The sequence below is a fragment of the Leucoraja erinacea genome, chromosome 6, assembly GCF_028641065.1.
Source record: "Leucoraja erinacea ecotype New England chromosome 6, Leri_hhj_1, whole genome shotgun sequence".
In the NCBI taxonomy this organism is placed as follows: domain Eukaryota; kingdom Metazoa; phylum Chordata; class Chondrichthyes; order Rajiformes; family Rajidae; genus Leucoraja; species Leucoraja erinaceus.
This window is the reverse complement of record NC_073382.1, coordinates 82,784,475-82,811,488: the sequence shown is the minus strand read 5'-3', so window position 1 is coordinate 82,811,488 and position 27,014 is coordinate 82,784,475. Positions and strand designations below refer to the sequence as shown.

Below are 27,014 nucleotides of genomic sequence, written 5' to 3'. Positions count from 1 at the left end.
CCCCCCTCCCTCTCTCTCCCCTTCCCCTAATCCCCTCTCTTTATCTCTGTCCCCCCCCTCTAACATCTCCTCCCCCCTTCTCCCACCCCCCTACCGCTCTCCCCCCCCCTCCCCGCTCTACTCCCACTTCCCACTCTCCTCCCCCTCCTCATCCCCCCTCTCTCTCCCCCTTCCCCATCTCCCCCTCCCTCCCTCTCCCCCCTCCCCCCCGCCTGTGTGTTTGGGGGGTGGTTAGTGTGAACGTGATGCCGCAGCCCCCCCCCCCCCCCCCAGCAAACGCGCATTGGGGAAACAGACTGGTCTGCACTTGGTCTAGTGTGTGTGTGTGTGTGTGTGTGTGTGTGTGTGTGTGTGTGTGTGTGTGTGTGTGTGTGTGTGTGTGTGTGTGTGTGTGTGTGTGTGTGTGTGTGTGTGTGTGTGTGTGTGTGTGTGTGTGTGTGCACACACACACACACACATGTATAAAGATATGTATGTATATTATATGTATACTCTCCAGTCTTCCTATAGGTGTATATCTATGGAGGTGAGGGGATCGTTGGGGGAGGGGAAGACTATTGTAAATAGTGATGATAGATATATATTTCTCCAGTCTTCCAGTACCCAAGCCATATCTAATAATGATTTGTTTATCTCATGCTGGCCCCGTACAATGAAGGAGTAACAATGTGCTTCCAAGTAAGGATGATGTGCAGCTTGGAGGAGCTGCAGTTGATGGTGTCCGTGTAGGCTGCGACCTTTGCACTTTGCACTTTGTAGTGACACACATTGTTGGTTTGAGAGATGCAGTAGAGTAGCCTGGGCTTATATAGATGGGACTCAGTCCAACCACTGCACCTGTGCTGGAGGGAGTTGTTGTTTACAATGGTGGATGGGCTGCCTTGTTTTGGACGATATTGAGTTGTTGAGTGATGTTGGAAAGTGTTCCACCACATCCTCACCAATGCATTGCAGATGTTGGAAAGGAATGTTGTTGAGGTGAATCATCCACGAGTCACCAGATTTACAGCCTCTGACCTGCTCTGTGTTTAATGGTGGGTCTCACCACGTTACCTCCAGCATGTTGATGTGATACCAGCAGTAGGAACAAGTCCACAGTTCATCTCTAGTATGATTTTCTACCTCACAAATCTGAAAACAATCGTTGTCTTTGGTTGCAGAACAACTGTGTTTCACGAACACTGATTTCCCAAATGCCAACGGTGAAATGTCGTGCCAACATTCAGACCACATTCTTGGTCCTTATTCAGAGCTATAAATTCCTGTGAGCTTAAAAACAACCGTGGTTTAGTTTATTGTCACGTGCACCAAGCAGAGTGAAAAGGTTAACTTAATTGCTTTGCACATGGGCTGGAGTTCAATGTCACTGCTTAAATGGCTACAGGCAGGTAACTCCTTACACAATGAAACAAGATCTTATCTCACCTTTAGAGATACGAGGCTGCAGATGCTGGAGGTAGTCCGTGAGTCAGGCAGCATCTGTGGCATCAAAGGGGTATTCGACATTTCAGGTCAAGAATGCATCAGAGAGGGGATTTGCCCAGGATCGAGGTAGGAGAGGTGTGAGACAGGACCTGACAAGCGGGCGGTCACGGTGGCACAGCGGTAGAGTTGCTGCCTTACAGCAAATACAGCGCCGGAGACCCAGGTTCGATCCTGACTACGGGTGTTGTCTGTATGGAGTTTGTATGTTCTCCCCGTGACTTGCATGGGTTTTCTCTGAGCATGTAACAAGTAGAATGGATAAGGGAGAGCCAGTGGATGTGGTGTATCTAGACTTTCAAAAAAACCTTTGACAAGGTCCCACACAAGAGATTAGTGTGCAAAATTAGTGAGCCGCAAGGCTCTGTGCTGGGACCCCAGTTGTTTACAATATACATTAACGATTTAGAACATCTCTAAGTTCGCGGATGACACAAAGGAGCAGCGATGAGGATGCTATGAGGCTGCAGTGTGACTTGGACAGGTTGGGTGAGTGGGCAGATGCATGGCAGATGCAGTATAATGTGGATAAATGTGAGGTTATCCACTTTGGTGGCAAGAACATGAAGGCAGATTATTATCTGAATGGTGTCAGATTAGGAAAAGGAGAGGTGCAACGAGACCTGGGTGTGCTTGTGCACCAGTCACTGAAAGTAAGCATGCAGGTACAGCAGGCAGTGAAGAAAGCTAATGACATGTTGGCCTTCATTATGAGAGGATTTGAGTTTAGGAGCAAGGAGGTCCTGTAGCAGTTGTACAGGGCCCAGGTGAGACCGCACCGGGAGTATTGTGTGCAATTTAGGTCTCCTAATTTGAGGAAGGACATTATTGTTATAGTGCAGCGTAGGTGCACCGGGTTAATTCCCAGGATGGCGGGACTGACATATGATGAAAGAATGGGTGGACTGTGCTTGTATTCATCCAAATTTAGAAGGATGAGAGGGGATCTTACAGACACGTATACATTTCTTAAAATATTGGACAGGTTAGATGCAGGAAAAATGATCCTGATGTTGGGGGAGTTCAGAACCAGGGGTCAGATTTTAAGAATAAGGGGTAGGCCATTTAGGACTGAGATGAGAAAAAACTTTTTCATCCAGAAAGTTTTGAATCTGTGGAATTCTCTACCACTGAAGGCAGTGGAGGCCAATTCATTAGATGTTTTCAAGAGAGACAGAGATTTAGCTCTTGGGGCTAAGGGAATCAATGGATATGGAGAAAAAGCCAGAATGGGGTACTGAATTTGGATGATCAGCCATGATCATATTGAATGGTGGTGCTGGTTTGAAGAGACGAATGGCCTCCTGCTGCCCCTATTGGCTATGTTTCTGTGTCAACCATCCTTCTGCCTCCATGGGTGCAACCCAACCAGTTTGTTGCACCCAGGAAAGCAGACTATTATCTAAATGGTGGCCGATTGGGAAAGGGGGAGATGCAGCGAGACCTGGGTGTCATGGTACACCAGTCATTGAAGGTAGGCATGCAGGTGCAGCAGGCAGTAAAGAAAGCGAATGGTATGTTAGCTTTCATTGCAAAAGGATTTGAGTATAGGAGCAGAGAGGTTCTACTGCAGTTGTACAGGGTCTTGGTGAGACCACACCTGGAGTATTGCGTACAGTTTTGGTCTCCTAATCTGAGGAAGGACATTATTGCCATAGAGGGAGTGCAGAGACGGTTCACCAGACTGATTCCTGGGATGTCAGGACTGTCTTATGAAGAAAGACTGGATAGACTTGGTTTATACTCTCTAGAATTTAGAAGATTGAGAGGGGATCTTATAGAAACTTACAAAATTCTTAAGGGGTTGGACAGGCTAGATGCAGGAAGATTGTTCCCGATGTTAGGGAAGTCCAGGACAAGGGGTCACAGCTTAAGGATAAAGGGGAAATCCTTTAAAACCGAGATGAGAAGAACTTTTTTTCACGCAGAGAGTGGTGAATCTCTGGAACTCTCTGCCACAGAGGGTAGTTGAGGCCAGTTCATTGGCTATATTTAAGAGGGAGTTAGATGTGGCCCTTGTGGCTAAGGGGATCAGGGGGTATGGAGAGAAGGCAGGTACGGGATACTGAGTTGGATGATCAGCCATGATCATATTGAATGGCGGTGCAGGCTCGAAGGGCCGAATGGCCTACTCCTGCACCTAATTTATATGTTTCTATGTTTCTATGTTGCCAATTGAAACAATGGTGTTGACAACCTTTGTTTAAGCAATGAAGTTTCACTATGCATTCTCACATTTGCAGAAACGTAATAATTGTGACTGACCTTTGTGTTTTTACAGATTTAAAGCGATTGGCTGAAGAGAGGAAACTGGAGAAACATTGGCATTATGGATTCGATGCGGAAAGTAGCAGTTGAGCACCGAGCTGTTTCCCAGTGGCTTCACGTGATGATGGGATTCCTAGTTGGATGGTCCGTGGCAGGGTCCAGTGAGCCTCTGGTTCTTCACATCGATGAAGAACAACCACCTTACAGTATCGTCGGTGACATAAATGCAGGTCTTCCCCCCGGCCACATCACTAGCAGTTTCTTCACACACGAGACCGATGGCTCGGGCATGTCCACCGACCTCATCATTGATGAAATGACGGGAATTATTAAGACAGCCAGGGTACTGGATCGTGAGGCCAGGGATAAGTACCGATTTGTTGCGGTGAATTTAGGAGGTGATACAGTTGAAGTGGTGATATTAGTCAATGATATAAACGACAATGCTCCTGTCTTTCCCAGCAGTCAGATGCGACTGAAAATATCGGAGCAGACACCTGTGGGAACTCGGTTTCGCTTGGACTCGGCTATCGATGCCGATAGAGGCCAGTTTAGCACGCAGGGATATTTCATACACAGTGGAAATGTAGGGCAGTCCTTTAGGCTGGAAACTAAAAGACTGACTGAGACACTGGACTTGGAGCTGGTGGTCAACAGTCCCCTGGACAGGGAAGAGAGATCCACCTACACTCTGGTGGTTGAAGCCTTTGATGGTGGAACTCCTCGAAAAACAAGTCAGATGACTTTGTACGTCTCCATTTTGGACGTCAATGACAATGCTCCACTATTTAATCAGACTCGATACCATGCTATAATCTCAGAGAGTCTACAGCCCGGCAGTAGATTTCTCCAGGTCTTTGCCATAGATGCAGATGAAGGAAATAATGCAGTGGTTATTTATGAGATCAACAGGAGGCAGAGTGATCCTAACCAGTACTTTGCCATTGACTCCAAGACCGGTATCATCAAATTAAACAAAGGATTGGATTATGAAATGAAGAAAGTTCATGAGCTGGTGGTCCAAGCTCGAGACAATGCTACACATCCCGAAATAACGACGGCATTTGTTACAGTTCAGGTCAAGGATTATAATGATAACCAGCCCACTCTCACCATCATCTTTCTCAGTGAAGATGGTTCACCTCACATATCTGAGGGAGCTCAACCTGGTCAATTTGTGGCCAGGATCTCTGTATCTGATCCTGATTATGGAGAATATGCCAAAGTCAATGTATCCTTGGATGGTGGTGATGGTAAATTTGGACTAACTACCAAGGATAATATTATTTATTTAATTTGTGTGGACCAGATGTTAGACAGAGAGGAGAAAGATAGTTATCAGCTGAGTGTTACAGCCACTGATTCTGGAACACCGCCTCTCAGAGCTGAATCAACCTTTACCATTCATGTCACTGATGTTAATGACAACCCACCAGTCTTTGATCATTCAAGGTATAAGCAATCCATTCCAGAGGTTCTATACCCTGGAAGCTTTGTGCTACAAGTAACGGCCAGAGATAAAGACGACGGCATTAATGGTGATATTGTTTATGGAATTGTCAACAACCCAGAGTCTCACTCCGAGTGGTTCACCATTGATCAAGTCACTGGAGTTATCACCACAGCTGCAACTTTGGACTACGAAACCGACCCCGCTCCCACATTGACCGTGTTGGCCACTGATCGTGGACACAAGCCTCTGTCTTCCTCTGTGACTGTCACTATAGCGATCCAGGATGTTAACGATAATGAGCCTGTGTTCAGCAGAAATTTCTATAATACTTCAATCAAGGAAAACGAACCCCCTGGAACCTGCTTTCTCCAGGTAGGCATCTCCTAGCTGTCGGAGCTCTGACTATTGAACCTTGACCTCTGAACTTGAATGACAGATGTGAGGGTTATTTAAAATGAGAGGCAAATTTACGTCATTCCTTGAGGAGGTTTTTGGGTGTGAATGATTAATTCAGACAATGGGAATTAACTGGTAATGTGATTATATTAAAGTGTGAATAATCAACAAGTGTTCATCAGAGGATAGGATTGGAAAACTCTCCAATCTCCTGTCACCTGTATATTTGTGGTAGCCTTCCCCATACAATAGGATCTTGTATTGAGGTTGTAATGGGAAATGAGCAAGGTAAAATCTTGCAACATAAACCCAACGTTGTAAATAATCCGAGCAATGTTAAAGCTGCTTCATGATGGATATTGGAAAGTATTGAAAGAAGCGGATGGAATGTTAGCCTTTGTGTCGTGGAATGTGTTCAAAGCAAAGTTACAGTGATAGGAACTCCAGTCCGATCCCACTGTGGTAGTCAGTTATGCAGTCTAAGGGTTTGTACACGCTAGAGGTAGGAAACATGTTCCCGATGTTGGGGGAGTCCAGAACCAGGGGCCACAGTTTAAGAATAAAGGGTAAGCCATTTAGAACGGAGATGAGGAAACACTTTTTCCACACAGAGAGTTGTGAGTCTGTGGAATTATTTGCCTCAGAGAGCAGTGGAGGCTGGTTCTCTGGATACGTTCAAGAGAGAGCTAGATAGGGCTCTTGAAGATAGTGGAGTCAGGGGATATGGGGAGAAGGCAGGAACTGATTGTGGATGATCACATTGAATGGCCGTGCAGGCTCGAAGGGCCGAATTGCCTCCTCCTGCACCTATTATCTATTTGTCTATTCATCAAAAACACAAAACACATGAAACATGAAATTAAAGTGGCGAGTAGAAAGGATTGGGGATGTACAAAGATTGGGGGGGTGAGGGAGTTAGACTCAGTCTCAGTCTACCCCACGACAGGACAGGGGTCTATCCCACGGGGGGGAGTTGTACAGTTTGATAGCCACAGGGAAGAAGGATCTCCTGTGGCGTTCTGTGCTGCATCTTGGTGGAACCAGTCTGTTACTGAAGATGCTCCTCAGGTTGACCAGTGTGTCATGGAGGGTGTGAGCTGTATTGTCCAGGATGTTCCGCAGTTTGAGGAGCATCCTCCCCTCCAAGACCAACCTCCCGTGAATCCAACTCCAACTCCAGCCCCCAGGGCGGAGCCGGCCTTCCCGATGAGTTTGTTGACCGTGTTGGCGTCCGCGGCCTTCGCACTGATGCCCCGGCACACGGCAGTGAAGAAGATGGCACTGGCCACCACCGATTGGTAGAACATCTGCAGCATCTCACTGCAGACGTTGAAGGAGCGGAGCCTTCTCAGAAAGTACAGCAGCTCTGTCCCTTCTTGTACAGGGCCTCAGCGTTCCTGGACCAGTCCAGTTTACTGTCCAGGTACACTCCCACATATTTGTACTCCCTGGTAAACTGCACATCCGCACCATTGATGGAGACAGGGGACAGGATCGGTGTTCCTCTCCTCCACCAACCAAGTCCACCACCAACTCAGTCTTGTCGTTGTTGTGCTGCAGGTGATTCAGCCCACACCAGTCAACAAAGTGGTTGACGACACCTCTGTATTCAGCTTCCCTCCCCCCACTGATGCAGCCCACAATGGCAGAGTCATCTGTAAATATCTGCAGGTGGCAGGACACGGAGTTATATCTGGAGTCCGAGGTGTAGATGGTGAACAGGAAGGGAGAGAGGACCGACCCCTGTGTTGCTCACCACCATGTCCGAGACACAGTTCTGTAGCCTGATGTATTGTGGTTGTCCAGTCAGGTAGTTGGTGATGCGACACCCACTATTGTATCTGCTTTCTCCACCTCTCTTGTTATGTTTTCTACCTCTGTGTATAAACAAAATGTTCACAACATACAGAACATAGAACCGTATAGTACAGGAACAGGCCCTTCGGCCCACAATGTCCATGCTGAACATGATGCCAAGTTAAACTAATCTCCTCTGCCTGCACATGATCCATATCCTTCCATTCCGTGCATATCCACGTGCTTATACAAAAGTCTCTTAAATGCCACTATCGTATCTGCCTCCACCATGATCCCCGGCAGCTTGTTCCAGACACCCACTGCCCTCGGTCTCTGGACCGAAATTGTCCCTCGACACCTCGTTTAAACTTTGGTCCTCTCGTCTTTTACATTTTCATCCTGGGGAAAACCTTCTGACTGTCTACCCTATCTATGCCTCTCATAATTCTGTAAAGTTTTGTCAGCACTCCCCTCAGGCTCTGACACTTCAGAGAAAATAGTCAGATTAAACGAGAACTTACCAGTTTGAAGTTTGATCTTTATTTTATGAGGAGTAACGATGAGCGATTACGAGAAGAAGCCCGCCAGCCCGCATGCGCGTCAATCTTCAAAGCAGCGGTGTGAAATCACAGATAATAGTAATTGAAGTAACATAGTAAGATTAGAGAAGACTAGAACTACCAGATGACCTTTACAATACGAGGGTTTGGAGCGGAGGGCACGTAATCCCTCAACGTTACTCCTCATAAAATAAAGATCAAGCTTCAAACTGGTAAGTTCTCGTTTAATCTTACTATTTTACTTCGGAGTCATGTGAGTGATTCCGAGAAGACTTTAAAGCTCTGTGATTTCATGTCGTGGAAAAAAAACGAGTCCACACAAGCATGACTGCATCAGTTGACCACAGATAAGGGAAACATTCATAATGCATACAGACATGACAGATTTAAAAACATGCTAATGCTGATAAATGAACAAATAATAATAATAGTAACCCCTCTCATCTGGGGGAAACTATAAAATAGAACCTAAAATAGAACCTAAAATAAAACCTAGAGTTGGCAAATCCCCCTGGTCTGGCAATGGGTTAAAAATAAAATGTTTGGAAACTTGTTCGTTAGACCATCCTGCAGTCAGCAGGATGTGGTCCAGAGGACTGTACATAACCCTTGCTTCTGATGAAGTAGCAGCCCTGGTGGAGTGAGATTAGAAAATTAGTATCTACTCCTGCATAAGCCAAAACCCCTTTTTATCCACCTGGAGATGGTCTGAACTGATACCTTCTTATGAGGTTTTTAGTAACTAACAAACATAGCTAGTATGAGAGGCTCTAAGGCTCTAGGTGACCCTGACGTAATGTTGTAAATGTGTGACCACACATAACCGAAGGTGCGTGAGGTATGCCATGAGAACTAGCTTGAGACCTGACACCCCTGCGCTGCCCTGCCTAACTAAATCGTAAACATGAAATATTATATTATTAGCAGGTATAACCATCCTGTCCAGTCCCAATTTATGCAATGATTGGACCCGTTGCGCTGAGAACAGCGCCAAGGGGATAAGCACCTTATGAGCCCCGAGCTAAAGATAGGGATATAGCTGGAGCCCCCTGGCGAAGCAGTGTCAACACAATGTCAATATCTCATACTTCCATGTACTTGGGTCTGGGAGAACCTATGCAAAGATATTCTTAATAAACTGGAATCAGAGGGTGAGACCCGACAGAGCGGGTCCCGCTCGCTGCAGCAAATATGATGAGAAGGCACGTTGAGCACAGTTAATGGGACTTTAACTTAATTTATTGTCAAGGGCCCATAGAAAATGAACTCAGTGTCCGTGCCATATTATATGTAACATAGAATTTAAACAGAATGCTTCCCATCTCCTGAAGAGGAAAAGTTCTGCTTATTAGGTGCTATCCCTGCACTCTGCAGTGAGCACATACATGAATTGGTCTGACAACCCAAGCCGCAGGAGCTGTCTTCTCAGATTCTGTAAGGCAATGAATTGATTAATCATACAGAGGCAGGTTCCCCGAGTTCCAGGCTGAACCAGCAAAGTTTTATGTTTAGAAACCCCATATAAGGTTCTACTATAATTCCCAACATTTGCGGGAAACCATGGCTACATAGGCCAGTCAGACAATACGAAAACTCTGAAGCGGGATCTTGCTGAATCATTGCAAGACCCGACTGATGAGGCAAAATGAAGCAATGACACAAAATAACATTCCTCCCTCGTGTAGCGAGAATGTATCTCTCGCCACTGCGATGCCACATGTCTTTACAAACCGGTGAATGAGCCTGGATGCAAACATATCGATATTCCGTGTTCCATCGAGCCATAATGTCATAAAATACTGTGGTGTCATTGATTTTACGTGATGATACACCAGCGCCAAATAAAGTTGCGTAAATTATGACAGGATACTTTAACTTGATTGCACCCATGTGACCAACATAAGCCACCACCACAGTGTATCAGCCTAGAATTGAGCATGCAGATCATGCATATCTGCACAACAACCCTTTAACCCATAGTATGCACCTAGTGTCTATAGGTAGTTGATACCAATAACTGAAGAATTGGTCATTCATGCAAATCCCATCCCTCCGTAACTAGAGATGGCATTCGTAATTTTCTATCTTTGAGCACTAGCATCAGTCTGAAATACAACTGAAGATTTATTGACCAAAACTACTGGAGCAATGCTAAATATTGTTGGTCCTCCATTGTGACCCTGGTGCTTCAGCTGGTAATAGCATAGGTCTGTTAACAATGACCTAAATGGCATGAGAGATTACTACTTTGCACGTTGTAAGTTCTGATAATGCAAAGGCCCAATTGCACAGCTGAAAACACAGTTGGTATCAACTTAAATTTAACTGGATAGATGAGGAACCTCAATCACTCAAATATAGTTGCAGCTGAAAACAGTTGATTTTAGCCAAACACAGTGTTTAGAATATCATCCAGATAAGCCATAACAAGTGTTTTTGAGCTCTGAGCAGTCCCAGCACCGGTTTAGTAAATTGGTAGATTACCTGGGAGCTGAAGTTTGCCCATTTGCAACGCATTAACTGTTATCATGCCCCATCCAGATAAATTTCAAATGACTCCTGGGATCCCTGTGAATGGGACCTGAATAGTATGCATCTTTGAAATCGATGCATGCCGTAAGATCCTAATGAAATCAGTTTGTTAGATAGTAACAAAGTTCCATATACTGAAAAATCTATGCAAGTTAAATCAATTATGAACTGACATTGCCATCTTTTACAATGAACAGGCCACCCCTGCCATAACTCCATGCCTGCCTTGAATGACAATTCTGGCCAGATTCCCGAGCCTGTCTCAAAAGGTGATCCTGACCATAATACTGAGGCTGCCTCGAAAGACAACTCTGGCCATAATACTGGCCCTGCTTTGAAAAGGCTACTCTGACCATAAATCTGAGCCTGCCTCGAAAGACAACTCTGGCGAATTTCCGAGATCTGGCCATAATTCAGAGCCAAGCTTGGTACCCTTGTACGAAAACAATTGTAAATATTACTAACTTGTAAATGGTCCACTTACCCCATGTTTCGGAAGAACCAGACCCACCTACCTCCATGGTTACCGGTGGTCTATGGTAAGCCCAATGGCCCCTGATGTGGGTTCTATTCCCGTCCTTGATTGGAGAGTAGGAATGGTAGTGTATGTGGATTCCATATTTCCTGAGACCGGCTTGGACCTTGGCTTCTGCGCAGCTTTCAAGCTGCCAACAGCTTCAGTGAACTGCTTACTGCCGATGAGGCATGGGGTGTGTCGTCGCCGATACGATAAAGCTTTGTTCGTCATTGGTACCTTGATCAGCCCGACAGCATTAGCTTCCTCCTCCAGGTATACCTGTTGGATAAGTCTTACCTGAAGAGAAGATTCGGCGGCTGGTTTCATTTCCTCCAATGTCACCCATGATAGCGCTGTTCACTGCCGGCACTTGTAGCATGAGGGGAACTCTGGCCCCTTCCGGGTTTTCAGCCCACGGCAGCAACCCTTTCTTTTGCGAGTATTTCCTTAGAGCCACATGCATGTGCTCCAGTATGTTCCACGGACATACTTCAAATTTGAAGCCAGTACACACTGACTATTCGCACTCCCCTCCACAGAGAGAGATTCGTAGGCAGCCCTGAGAACAGGTGCCGCTGCCGTGGGTCCCCGAGGAGACCCGCACTGATAACTTCCTCCTTTGGTGTATGTCGTTGTGGAGCACCTCTCCATCAGGTGCTCCATGTGGGTTAGAACGTTCAAAAGACGTTACTCATAGAAGGAGGGGATCCTCTCCACCAGGAATCCTCCTGGCCCGACTCGTTTGAGTCAACGGCCCTCCTCCCTACGCTCCCCTCAGAAGAGAGGGAGATATAATTTAGTGGCTAACCCTCCAAGCTGGGTTGCCTAGGTGCTACCGGCACCAGTCTGAAGCCACTGGCTCCACCGCCAGCGACTCGAATAAAGCGAATTTGACAGCCGCCCGATACCCGCACTTCCGCGGTATCCTTAGCAGGAAGACTCTGTAAGTAGAGAAACCTGCAAAGAAAGCATAACCTGAGAAAAAGTTTAAAACTTACCTTCAGGTTTAAACTTACCGTTGGCAGGAGCAGCCCGCCTGCCAGTCCGTCGTTGCGCAATACGGTAGACGAAATGACGCGCATGTGGATTGGCGGGCTTCTTCACGGAATCACTCACGTGACTCCGAGGTAAAACGATCCCTTTGTCCAATCTCACCTCATAGCTAATGCCCACTGATCCAGGCAGCATCCTGGGAAATGTCATCTGCACCCTCTTCAAAGGGTCCAATAATTTGAAGAAGGACATTCTTGCTATTGAGGGAGTGCAGCGTAGGTTGACGAGGTTAATTCACAAATTATGAAAGAATGGAACGACTGGGCTTGTATTCATTGGAATTTAGAAGGATGAGAGAGGATCTTATAGAAATATCTAAAATTATTAAGGGATTGGACATGCTAGATGCAGGAAACATGTTCCTAATGTTGGTGGAGTCCAGAACCAGGAGCCACAATTTAAGAATAAGGGGTAGGTCATTTAGAACTGAGATGAGGAAAAACTTTTTCACCCAGAGAGTTGTGAATTTGTGTAATTCTCTGCCTCAGAAGGCAATGATTCACTGGATCCATTCAAAGGAGAGTTACAGTGCCCTCCATAATGTTTGTGACAAAGACTCATTTAGTTATTTGCTTCTGTACTCCACAGTTTGAGATTTGTAATAGAAAAAAAATCACATGTGGGTAAAGTGCACATTGTCAGGTTTTAGTAAAGGCCATTTTTAAACATTTTGGTTTCACCATGTAGAAATTGCAGCTGTGTTTATACATAGTCCCCCCCATTTCAGGGCACCATAATGTTTGGAATACAGCAATGTCATGTAAATGAAAGTTGTCATGTTTAGTATTTTGTTGCATATCCTTTGCGTGCAATGTCTGCTTGAAGTCTGCGATTCATGGACATCACCAGTTGCTGGGTGTCCTCTCTGGTGATGCTCTGCCAGGCCTGTATTGCAGCCATCTTTAGCTTTTGCTTGTTTTGGGGGCTGGTCCCCTTCAGTTTTCTCTTCAGCGTTCTCTGGATATCCAAATCCAAATTTTATTAGTTATTTATGTTATGACATCGGTTGGAAGCTGCATACCAAATCTCGTTGCGCTTATGTGCAATGAATATATATTATTATTATTATTATTATTATTATTATTATTATTATTATTAAAAGGCATGCTCAATTGGGTTCAGATCAGGTGATTGACTTGGCCACTCAAGAATTTACCATTTTTTAGCTTTGAAAAACTCCTTTGTTGCTTTAGCAGTATGTTTGGGATCATTGTTTTGCTGTAGAATGAACCGCCGGCCAATGGGGTTTGGGGCATTTGTTTGAACTTGAGCTGATTGGATGTGTCTATAGAAATTCATTATGCTACTATCATCATCAGTTGTCTCATCAATGAAGGTAAGTGAGGCAGTACCTTCAGCAGCCATACATGCCCAGGCCATAACACCCCCACCACTGTGTTTCACAGATGAGGTGGTATACTTTGGATCTTGGGCAGTTTCTTCTCTCCATATAACCATATAACCATATAACAATTACAGCACGGAAACAGGCCATCTCGACCCTTCTAGTCCGTGCCGAACACATAATCTCCCCTAGTCCCATATACCTGCGCTCAGACCATAACCCTCCATTATCCTTCCCATCCATATAACTATCCAATTTATTTTTAAATGATAAAAACAAACCTGCCTCCACCACCTTCACTGGAAGCTCATTCCACACAGCTACCACTCTCTGAGTAAAGAAGTTCCCCCTCATGTTACCCCTAAACTTCAGTCCCTTAATTCTCATGTCATGTCCCCTTGTTTGAATCTTCCCTACTCTCAGTGGGAAAAGCTTTTCCACGTCAACTCTGTCTATCCCTCTCATCATTTTAAAAACCTCTATCAAGTCCCCCCTTAACCTTCTGCGCTCCAAAGAATAAAGCCCTAACTTGTTCAACCTTTCTCTGTAACTTAGCTGCTGAAACCCAGGCAACATTCTAGTAAATCTCCTCTGCACTCTCTCTATTTTGTTGACATCCTTCCTATAATTAGGCGACCAAAATTGTACACCATACTGCAGAATTGGCCTCACCAATGCCTTGTACAATTTTAACATTACATCCCAACTTCTATACTCAATGTTCTGATTTATAAAGGCCAGCACACCAAAAGCTTTCTTTACCACCCTATCTACATGAGATTCCACTTTCAGGGAACTGTGCACAGTTATTCCCAGATCCCTCTGTTCACCTACATTTTTCAATTCCCTACCATTTATCATGTACGTCCTATTTTGATTTGTCGTGCCAAGATGTAGCACCTCACACTTATCAGCATTAAACTCCGTCTGCCATCTTTCAGCCCACTCTTCCAACTGGCATAAATCTCTCTGTAGACTTTGAAACTCTACTTCATTACCCGCAACCCCACCTATCTTAGTATCATCTGCATACTTACTAATCCAATTTACCACACCATCATCCAGATCATTGATGTACATGACAAACAACAGTGGACCCAACACAGATCCCTGTGGCACCCCACTCGTCACTGGCCTCCAACCTGACAAACAACCATCCACCATTACTCTCTGGCATCTCCCATTCAGCCACTGTTGAATCCATCTTGCTACTCCATCATTAATACCCAACCATTGAACCTTCTTAACCAACCTTCCATGAGGAACCTTGTCAAAGGCCTTACTGAAGTCCATATACACAACATCCACTGCTTTACCCTCATCAATTTCCCGAGTAACATCTTCAAAAAATTCAAGAAGATTAGTTAAACATGACCTTCCAGGCACAAATCCATGTTGACTGTTCCTAATCAGACCCTGTTTATCCAGATGTTTATATATATTATCTCTAAGTATTCTTTCCATTAATTTGCCCACCACTGACGTCAAACTAACAGGTCTATAATTGCTAGGTTTACTCTTAGACCCCTTTTTAAACAATGGAACAACATGCGCAGTACGCCAATCCTCCGGCACTATTCCCGTTTCTAATGACATTTGAAATATTTCTGCCATAGCCCCTGTTATTTCTACACTAACTTCCTCTCCTCCATACTTTGCTCTTGCCATCACTCTGATATGTTCATCTTCGTCTCATCTGTGCACAATACCTATTTACAGAACTGTGGTTGCTCTTTTAAGTATTTATTGGCAAACTGTAACCCAGCCATCCGATTTTTGCGGCTAACCAGTGGTTTGCACTTTGCAGTGTGGCCTCTGTATTTCTGTTCATGAAGTCTTCAACGGACAGTGGTCATTGACAAATCCACACCTGAAGAGTGTTTCTGATCTGTCGGACAGGTGTTTGGGGATTTTTCTTTATTATACAGAGAATTCTTCTATCATCAGCTGTGGAGATCTTCCTTGGCCTGCCAGTCCCTTTACGATTAGTAAGCTCACCAGTGCTCTCTTTCTTCTTAATGATTTTCCAAGCAATTGATTTTGGCAAGCCTAAGGTTTGGCTGAGGTCTCTAACAGTTTTATTCTTGTTTCTCAATCTCATAATGGCTTCTTTGACTTTCATTGGCACAACTTTGGTCGTCATGTTGATAAACAGCAAAAAAAAAGTTTCCAATGGTGATGGAAAGACTGGAGGAAAGACTAGGTGCTGAGAGCTCTCTTATACCTGTATTAAGGAGGCATTTAAACACACCTGAGCAATTACAAATGCCTGTGAAACCATGTGTCACAAACATTACAGTGTCCTGAAAAGGGAGGACTATGTATAAACACTGCTGAAAATTCTACAAAATTATGAAAATACCCTTTAATAAAATCTAACAATGTGCACTTTAACCACATGTGATTTTTTTCTATTACAAATCTCAAATTGTGGAGTACAGAGGCAAATAAATAAATGATGGGTCTTTGTCCCAAACATTATGGAGGGCACTGAAGATACAGCTCTTAGGGTTAGCGGAATCAAGGGATTATGGGGAGAAGGCAGGGACGGGATATTGATTGTGGATGATCAGCCATGATCATACTGAATGGCGGTGCTGGCTACTCCTGCACCTATTTTCTATGTATCTATGTTTCCAAATCCTTCCTGTAATGAGGCAACCAAAACTACACACAATATTCCAAACATGGCCAAACCAGTGTTTCATACGGCTCCTACGCACCTTTATCACTGCAATCATATCTCTCTCAATCATTCAGTCATATCCTTCCCTGATTGTGGTGACCAGAATTGTATCAGGTACTCGAACCATTGCTTTTGTGAACTCCATGCATTGGATCGTGAAGGAAAGCAGGGGCGGTGGTTTGCTGACATCTGCAGCTGTGGAACTCAGGAATACACTGACATCAAACGACTGCACACTGGATGTGCTCCAAATCAAGATCACAGCACAGTCACACTGAGCTGGTGAGCTGGATTTCACCTTGTATCTGCTTTGTGGTTTACACCAGCCTTGACTGATGCATCTACTATAATCCCAATCACCAGTGTTGGCACTCAACCTGGATGGAAATGGTGGGCGAAGTTAAGTCTTAATACACTCATTAAAAGCTCAGTGATTTTACCGAATCCTGTCTGCTGTAATCCCCCTACACATTTCATATTGTCTATTATATAGTCTATTGTCAATTGTCTATATTCCTGAATCACCTCCCCTATTTTCAATTTTCATTACCTACAGTTTCTCTCCTTTCCTCATTCATCTGAAAAAGGATCTCGACCCAAAACGTCACCTATCCATGTTCTCCAGAAATGCTGCCTGACCCATTGAGTTACTCCAGCACTCTGTGAAACGTCACCTATCCATGTTCTCCACAGATGCTGCCTGACCCGCTGAGTTACTCCAGCATTTTCTGCCTCCTTTTTCCAAAATTGGTAGCATCGCTGATGGGTTTAAAAACCAATATGTAGAGGAACCGACATAGAGGGCAGGTCATCCTAGACTGGGTATTGTGTAATGAGGAAGGATTAGTTAGTGATCGTGTTGTGCAAAGCCCCTTGGGCAACAGTGATCATAATATGGTGGAATTCTGCATTAGGATGGAGAGTGACATGGTTAATTCAGAGACTAGGGTCCTGAACTTGAATAGAGGAGACTTTGAAGGTATGAGACGGGAATTGGCTAGGATAGACTGGTAAATGGTACTTAAAGGGTTGACGATGGATAGTCAATGGCAAAGACTTTAAGATTGCATGGTTGACTTACAACAATTGTTCATCCCTGTCTGGTGAAAAAATAAAACGGGGAAGGCAGCTCAACCGTGGCTAACGAGGGAAATCATGGATAGTGTTAAATCCAAGGAAGAGGCATATAAATTGGCCAGAGGAAGCAGCAAACCGGAGGACTGGGAGAAATTTAGAACGCAACAGAGGAGGACAAAGGGGTTAATTAAAAGGGGGAAAAGGAGCATGAAAGAAAGGTTTCAGGGAATATAAAAATCCAAGGAAGAGGCAGTAGAGAAATAATGGCCAGAAAGGCAGAGCAGTTAAACAAACTTTGGTTCTGACTGGAAGACAGAAATTTAGAAACTAAGGGGCCGAACAGAGGAGGAACTGAAGGGAAAGGGCCTGGGTCTGCATCGCAGATATAAAAGGGGGGTCCTAAAGTGGATGCATTGTGTTTAAGAAAGAACTTCATGCTGGAAAAAATACAAAATTGGGAAAACTCAGCACTCTAGGCAGATCTTGGAGCGAAGGACGAAATGTAGACCCCTTACAGTCAGGGGGGGGCGGGAGAGGAAGAGGCGGAGACAGTGAGCTGTGGGATATAATGGGAACCAAAGAAATGACAACCTGAACAGTCAATGTAAACCCAAGCGTACTTTGGTTCTGTCTTCATTTAAGGAAGCCTCATTCTGGCAATTGACATTCCAGGACAGAAACGTTGCTTTGGGGCCGAGGATCTGCAGTGCTGGCCACCGGGAGAGGTTGGTTATTGCGGACTGAAGGTGTTGGGAAGCAATCGCCAAGCCTGGCCTCACCGATAGGTCGACACCTGCATCGCAGAGTATTCAGGAGGTGAGGTGGTCCTAGAAAATTGGGTGGATGCATTCAAGGGGGGGGGGGGGGGGGGGAGTAAAGCGACAAGTGTAGCAGTAAAGAAAGTACCAGGGGAGGGTGATGGCTGGAAGGGAAATCCAGGGGAGGAGACGGAAAAATGGTGGGATCCCGGAGAAATGTCAGATTATCTGTTGTATGTGGTGAGGCAGCATCTATGGAGCGAAGGAATAGGCGACGTTTCGGGTCAAGACCCTTCTAGTCGAAGAGGGAAACCCCTGTTCCCTAAAGAATGAGGACATCTCCGATGCCCTAGTTTGGAATACCTCATCCTGGGTGCAGATGCGGCGTAGACGGAGGAATTGGGAGTAGGGGATAGAGTTCTTACAGGAAGCAGGATGGGAAGAAGTGTAGTCAGATAGCCATGGGAGTCAGCGGGTTTGTAGTAGATATCGGTCAGTAGTCTGTTACCTGCGATGGAGATAGTGTGGTCTAGAAAGGGTAGGGAAATGTCGGAAATGGGTCGAGATGAATTTGAGATGGAAAGCAAGGATGAAGTCCTGAAATTGGGTGCAGAAGTCAATGTAGTTGTCGATGCAGCTACCCAAGTACGCCTCGAACAATATATCGAGGGGCTGCCCTCACTCCAACGCCTTGCGGGGAAGAGGGCCTCATTGTTGAGGGTAAGGACCAACTTGAGGTATTAGTAGACCCGGTCGAGACGAAAGAGGGCTTTAACGTTGGGGGATGGAGGGATTGGAATGGACGGATGGTGAAGGGGAGTGGGGCATGGAAAAGTGCTGAGGAGACGAAGAACACCTTGGACATAGGTGATCATTTTCCAATGTTCTTTCGACTCTGGATCAGTTCCTCTGGACTGGAGGGTAGCCAATGTGACTCCACTTTTTAAGAAAGGAGGGAGAGAGAAAACGGGGAATTATAGGCCAGCTAGCCGGTAATGCGCTTGGTCTCACCGATGTAGAGCAGTACCTATCATGCTTGACTAATCTTCTAGAGTTTTTTAAGGATGTGACAAGTAGAATGGATAAGGGAGAGTCAGTGGATGTGGTGTATCTGGACTTTCAAAAAGCCTTTTACAAGGTCCCACACAAGAGATTAGTGTGCAAAATTAAAGTACATGGTATTGGGGGCAGGATATTGACATGGATAGAGAACTGGTTGGTAGACAGGAAGGAAAGAGTAGGAATTAACGGGTCCTTTTCAGAATGGCAGGCAGTGATTAGTGGGGTACCGCAAGTCTCGGTGCTAGGACCCCAGTTGCTTACAATATATATGAATGATTTAGACAAGGGAATTAAATGTGACATCTCTAGGTTTGCCAATGACACAAAGCTCGGTGGCAGTGAGAGCTGCGAGGAGGATGCTATGAGGCTGTAGGGTAATTTGGATAGGTCGGGTGAGTGGGCAGATGCATGGCAGATGCAGTGTATTGTGGATAAATGTGAAGTTATCCACTTTGGTGGTATGAACAGGTAGGCAGATTATTATTGGAATTGTGTAGAAACGAAATGCAGATCAAAGGTAGACACAAAATTTGTTTGGTTGTTTGTTGTTTGTCTTTTTGCACAAAGTTCGTGAGCATTGCCACTTTTCATTTCACTGCACATCTCGTATGTGTATGTGACGAATAAACTTGACTTGACTCGACTTAAAAATGCTGGAGTAACTAAGCGGGACAGGCAACATCTCTGGAAAGAAGGAATTGGTGACGTTTTGGGTCGAGACCCTTCTTCAGACAGAATGGTGTCAGATTAGGAAAAGGGGAGGTACAACAAGACAAGGTGTGCTTGTGCACCAGTCACTGAAACTAAACATGCAGGTACAGTAGGCAGTGAAGAAAGCTAATGGCATGTTGGCCTTCATTGTGATAGGATTTCAGTTTAGGAGCAAGGATGTCCTACTGCAGTTGTACAGAGCCTTGGTGAGAGTATTGTGTGCAATTTTGGTCTCCTAATTTGAGGAAGGACATTATTGCTATTGAGGGAGTGGAGCGTAGGTTCACCAGGTTAATTCCCGGGATGGCGGGACTGACGTATGCTGAGAGAATGGAGCGACTGGGCTTGTATTCACTGGAATTTAGAAGGATGAGAGGGATTCTTAGTGAAATATATAAAATTCTTTAAGGATTGAACAGGCTAGATGCAGGAACACCCGATGTTGGGGGAGTCCAGAACCAGGAGCATTTAAAACTGAGTTGTGAATCTGTGGAGGCCAATTCACTGGATGTTTTCAAGAGGGAGTTCGATTTAGCTCAAAGGACCGAAAGGAATCAATGGATATGGGGAAAAAGCAGGAACGGGGTACTGATTTTAGATAATCAGCCATGTTCATATTGAATGGCGGTGCTGGCTGGAAGGGCTGAATGGCCTACTCCTGCACCTATTGTCTATGTTTCTGTGTTTCTATTTGTCTCCCAGATAACGTTTCACATCTGGGGTTCCTTGCACATATTTTACCTTTCATTGTTCATTGGCTCTGAACTCCAACTATTTCACTTTAAAATGACTCCTTATATATATAGGCCTGCCTCTATCTGCTATAGGAACGGAACATGTCGACCAGACCTTGTTTTATGACAATGAAACTGTCCTCATTTAAAGACCTTATTTCCAGGCCGTCTGTGACCACCTTGAAACTCACCATCCCAAAAATGCTCTTCTGTCCCACCTCTTGTCCGGCTTTGTTGCCTGAGATTTGGGCCATTATGACCCTTTCTCTTTTAGACCAGCTGTTTACTGGTCACAGAAAGTGATCCAGTGAATATCCGTGACATTGAAACCTGCTCCCACTCAACCTTATAATTCACACACACCCCTGTGATCACCCTATTCACCCCACAAGGCCTCTCTTTGTCTCCTGTTTCTGCTGCTCGAGTGCCAGGCTGTGACCAGAACCTCGCTCACTGACATGATTTGGGGGCTCCAATCATTGTACCGTTTAATATAGCAGCAGCTTCATTTGCTTCATTCTGTGTCTAACGTGATTTTTAAAATCTATGACCAACTCAGACTGCCCGTGCCCTGAGACGGTATAAAGGGACACCGATGAGCAAGGTTTACTCCTTATCTAACAGTTTTCCTTTATGTTTTAAAATAACAAACCTCATTGCGACCTTTGCTCCCCCAATCTCCGGGCTGTCAGTGCAAAGGGAACTTCTCTCTGCATCAAACCTGTACTGTCCCAGCTCAGTTTGAGGGGACATTGTGTATGTCACACATGAGCCATACATGTTTGAATTTTAAGTCAGTTCAATCCCAGATTGATATTTGGCCCAAAAAAAGGAAAACTGATGGAGCTGGAACATTGTAGGCTCAATTTTTGTCTGACCAGTGATTGGGCACTGACGCTGCTCAATGCCACTATGGGATTTGGGGGGGGGGGGTCAGAACCTTCAGGTGTAGCGGGTTTCAATGAGGAGATGGGGTTCAGAATGGAGTGATGGTGAAACCAAAATGTATAAAAATGGCCTTTATCAATATCTGACAATTTGCACTTTAACCACATGTGAGTTTTTTTCTATTACAAATCTCAACTTGTGGAGTACAGAGGCAAATAAATGAATGATGGGTCTTTGTCCCAAACATTACGGAGAGCACTGTATATACCCCGTTATTTTATACACCAGTCATTTCCCATCTGAACCTTTTTCTACTCCAGGGGAAATAACCCTAACCCTCTTTCGCAATGTAGCTTCCAGCAAAACAATTAATGTTCCCAAGAGGGACACAAAAAGCTAGAGTAACTCAGCGAGTCAGACAGAATCTCTGGCGAAAAGGAATAGGTGACCCTGAAGGAGGACCTTGACCCGAAATGTCAACTATTCCTTTTCTCCAGAGATGCTGCCTGACCCGCTGAGTTACTCCAGCTTTTTGTGTCTATCTTCCATTTAAACCAGCATCTCAAATTCCTACACAATTAGCTTCGCCACATGCCTGTGAATAAGATTACAGTAACCAGAGGATGTAAAGACCAATAGTGATTTTCTTATTTCTGCTTGGACATGAGAATGCAAAGCACCAATATCTCATTGAAACCTTCAGAATTCTCATGGTTGTGATCTAGGCATAATGTTCCCCTGGCTGTGTGGATGCAGGCACGCAGGGTTAGTGGAGAAAAGTGGTCTAGAGAAAATCAAATAGTACAGCATAGGAACATAGAAACATAGAAATTAGGTGCAGGAGTAGGCCATTCGGCCCTTCGAGCCTGCACCGCCATTCAATGTGATCATGGCTGATCATCCCGTATCCCGTATCCCGTACCTGCCTTCTCTCCACACCCTCTGATCCCCTTCACCACAAGGGCCACATCTAACTCCCTCTTAAATATAGCCAATGAACTGGCCTCGACTACCCTCTGCGGCAGAGAGTTCCAGAGATTCACCACTCTCTGTGTGAAAAAAGTTCTTCTCATCTCGGTTTTAAAGGATTTCCCCCTTATCCTTAAGCTGTGACCCCTTGTCCTGGACTTCCCCAACATCGGGAGCAATCTTCCTGCATCTAACCTGTCCAACCCCTTAAGAATTTTGTAAGTTTCTATAAGATCCCCTCTCAATATCCTAAATTCTAGAGAGTATAAACCAAATCTATCCAGTCTATCTTCATAAGACAGTCCTGACATCCCAGGAATCAGTCTGGTGAACCTTCTCTCCACTCCCTCTATGGCAATAATGTCCTTCCTCAGATTTGGAGACCAAAACTGTACGCAATACTCCAGGTGTGGTCTCACCAAGACCCTGTACAACTGCAGTAGAACCTCCCTGCTCCTATACTCAAATCCTGGGCCCTTTGGCTCACCATGTTGGTGTCAAACACAATGCCAAGTTAACTAATCTCCTCTGCCTGTACATAATCCACATCCCTCCATGCCCTGCATATCCACGTGCCTATCCAATAGCCTCTTAAACACCACAATGGTATCTGCCTCCACCACCACCCCTGGCAATGTGTTCCAGGCACCCATTACTCTATGTGTAAAAAAAAAAACGTGCCGCGCACATCTCCGTTAAACTTCCCGCATCTCCACAGAATCAAGGGACATGGGGAGAACGCAGGAACAGGGTACTGATTTAGGATGATCAGCCATGATCAGCTGGCTCGAAGGGCTGAATGGCCTATCCCTGCACCTATGGTCTATATTTGTAGCTATGCCCTCGTGGGTTGGATATTTCCACTCTATTGAGAAAAAGATTCTGACTGTCTACCATATCTATACCTCTCCTAATTTTAAAGAGGTTTATCAAGTCTCCCCTCATCCTGCAACGTTCTAGAGAAAACAATCCCAGTCTGTTCAACCCGTCCCTGGTGCTGGAAATCACTAATCCAGGCATAATTCTTGTAAACCACCCCTGCACCCTCTCCAAAGCCCCCGCATCCTTCCTGTAACGGGGCGATCAGAACCGCACACAATACTCCAAATAAGAGGGGAAAGTTTGGTGAAGACAGTATTCAGTTACAGCAGGAACAATGGGCTGAAGGGCCTCCTTCTGCCTCTGTTCCACCGTTGTGAGTCATAAGCTTTTAGAGAGCAGAATTGACAGTAAAAGATTCTGCAGGAGTTGAAGGGTTTTACAGGCGTGCAGAGCCAGCACTTTAAGCTCTTTGGCACAAGGCCAGTGAATGGGATGAGGGGCCCAGCTCATGTGATTTACATAAAGGAGAGAACAGTGTTATAGCTGTTGCCAAGACCCCCAGGTGTTTGTTCTCACCCTAAGCTAATAACTCTCGGCAGTTCCGGACAGTGAATCCCAGCAAAACTCGGGGCCAGCTTGCTCAGCCACTCAGCTGATCCATTAACTCTGGTCATCTCAGGCCCGTCACTCTTCCCCGGATGGGCTGGCGTGTACCAGCACTCCCTGGGAACCGAACCAAAGCAACATTGATTGACCAATCCGCCTGACTCGCTCAGTTTACTTGGGGGTCGGGGCGAGATGCTCAAGATGTGGTTTTAATTTTGTGATGGGGGAGGGGTGTAAGGTTTGTTGGTGGGGGGAAGTGAGCAGTGATTTGCAACAAAGCGCAGGGAAGGAACTTTGTAGCCGGCTCCAGGAGCTGCAGCTTTCACCATTCTGTTGCCAATGAGATGACTTCTTGTTTTAGTCACAGTGAAGCTGCCTTGTGGAAGTGTCTCAGCTTGTACACGCACAGTCACATTCACTGTTAATACTTGAGATTATTTCCTTCACACGTTCTACATGTAACAGCCACTCGATGATCATTTTAATATGTGGGTAAAGTGGTGCTGACAGGCTGATGTATCATTTTTACGATGAACTTTGTGTCGTTGGTATGTGAAAAAATATTGTAGTAAATGTCAGGCCATTCACGTTGGTGCCACAACAAGAAAGTAGAGGGTAAAATGTTGAGAGATGTTGATCAGAGGGAGCTCAGTGCCTGCGCACGTCACTGAAGGCCACGCACAAAATCCATTAGAAGGGCAGCTGACGTGTTGCTCGTTATCAGGAGATGGTTTGATTGCAGCATGGGATCAGAGCTTAGTCTGTTGTCTACATAGTTTGTTCCCTCACGTGTCAGACGATATAGCTCGCTGTTGGTTTCTGTCGTTGTCCAACGTTGCCAGAATTGGTTGCCCGACGCGTCACAGAGTGCATCGTGTCATTGTTTCCGGGGATCGCCATGAGGAGGCTTCTGTCATGATTCCCATCTACATAGTCATAGAGTGATACAGTGTGGAAACAGGCCCTTCGGCCCAACTCGCCCACACTGGCCAACAATGCCCCAGCTACACTAGTCCCACCTGCCTGCGCTTGGTCCATATCCCTCCAAACCTCTCCTATCCATGTACCTGTCCAACTGTTTCTTCAACGATGGGATAGTCCCAGCTTCAACTACCTCCTCTGGCAGCTTGTTCCATACACCCACCACCCTCTGTGTGAAAAAGCTACCCCTTGGATTCCTATTAAATCTTTTCCCCTTCACCTTGAACCTATGTCCTCTGGTCCTCGATTCCCCTACTATGGGTAAAAGACTCTGTGCATTTACCCGATCTATTCCTTGCGTGATTTTGTACACCTTTATAAGATCTCCCCTCATCCTCCTGCGTTCCATGGAATAGAGAACCAGCCTCCTTAACCTCTCCCTTTAGCTCACACCCTCTAGTCCTGGCAACATCCTCGTAAATCTTTTCTGAACCCTTTCAAGCTGGACAATATCTTTCCTATAACATAGTGCCTCCTGATAAACATCCCTGGCCTGGAGTTACCTGGCTTAGAATAAAGGGACTGTCCCACCAGCATGCAATTGCATGCGTCTAGCGCGACCAAACGGAAGCGGAGTTCATGCTAAGTTCACGGTAAGTACGCGCAAAGTTCGCGCGTGATGTAATTTACGTCAAACTCACCAATCAGCTGGGCAGGAGGCGGGCCGACTGAATTTGAACGTCGCACGGCGTCGGGCGGTGACGTCATCATGCAACGGCATGCCGGGCGGTGACGTCATCGCGCAACGCCATGCAATAGGTGTACGCCGTCGAGAAGCTGCGTACGCCCTCAATGCGCCTGCTGGCCGACAGGCCGTTGGCGCGCGGAATTTTTGGACAGTGCAAGATTTTTGGAGGCAATGTCGGGACCAGCCCCGCACAACTCCATACGCCTCCACCGATCGAAGTGGGACCGGCCCCGCGAGGCCGTACGCCTCAAACGACCACGTTTGGTCACGCTAGTGGGACAGGCCCTTAAGGCTGTTTAGGACTGAGTCGAGGTGAAAGTTCTTCACTCAGATGGTTGTCGTTCTTGACCCAGGACATCTGTTTATTTAATTCTGACTTGACACTGAGGCATTGGGATTTCACATTGCAGTTGTACAAAACATAGACAAGGTTCCACTTGGAGTATTGTGCACCATCTGGTCACCACGCTACAGAAAAAATGTGATTGAGATCAAGAGGGTGCAGAAAAGATTCACAAGGATTTTAGCGGCATTGGGAGGTGGAAGTTATCAGGAGAGATTGGATTGGCTGGGACTAGTTTTGGTGGTGAGAGGGAGGAGGGGATCTGACGGTAAATCTTTCAGTAATTGGTATCTGGAATGAGCTGCCAGAGGAGGAGGAGGAGGCAGGAAGTTCACAACATGGAAGAAGCATCTGGACTGCTCTGGAATATAGAATGGATGCATGTGGGGTTAGTATAAACAGCCATGGTGGGCCGAAGGGCCTATTTCTATACTGTACAAATCGATGACTTTGATTCTATTTACACATACTAACTCTATATCTACATCTTCCCTAGTCATCTGCCAGTCCAAATGCCTTTTAAACATTGTGACTTATTCTTGCTCGCTTTTGATCAGAACATTGGAATAATGCGATGCTTCACTTATCTGGCATTACCCCAATGGGTAGAGTTGGCGCCTCCAACATTCCCACTCAATAGCAACCTGGGCAGAATGGACTTGGTCACTATATCTCTTCTAGTAGCTCCTTTACAAAAAACATGGAACAGTACGGGACAAGAACAGGCCCTCCGACCCACAATGTCCATGTTAAACGTGATCCCAAGACCGTCTTTTATCTACCTGCGCATAATTCATACCCTCCATTCCCTGCATTTCCATGTGCCTATCCAAAAGACTCTAAATGCCACTGTTATATCTGCCTCAACCACTACTCCTGGCATCAGGTTCCAGGCACTTACCCTCTCTGTAGAAAAAAACTTGCTCTGCACATCTCTTTTGAAATTATCCCCTTTAGTATTTGATAAACCCTAACCCTAACCCAGCCAGGAAAATAGGTCCTGTCTACCCTATCATCATTTTATATACCTCTATCAAGTCTTCCCACAGCCTACTGTGTTCCACAGAAAACAATCCATTTGTCCAACCTGTCCCTGTAGCTATAGCTCCTGTTTTATGTTCTATAACTGCAGGGGCAGATCTGATAGTACACACTTTCAACCTTCTGTATCTTCTGCCCAATGGGAATGGGGAGAAGAAGGATTCAAGATTCAAGAGTGTTTATTGTCATGTGTCCAAGATAGGACAATGAAATTCTTGCTTTGCTTCAGCACAACATAATATAGT

At 45.5% G+C, this 27,014-nt stretch overlaps 1 protein-coding gene across 1 annotated transcript in view; it reads left to right on the top strand.

Annotated features, from left to right (window-relative positions):
* The window catches only part of LOC129698353 (protocadherin-16-like), a 139,894-nt gene that overhangs the window by 7,500 nt on the left and 105,380 nt on the right, over positions 1-27,014 (top strand). Inside the window, 1 exon segment of the mRNA XM_055637449.1 lies at positions 3,764-5,575. Coding sequence (XP_055493424.1) covers positions 3,812-5,575 — 1,764 coding nt within the window. The 5' untranslated portion in view covers positions 3,764-3,811.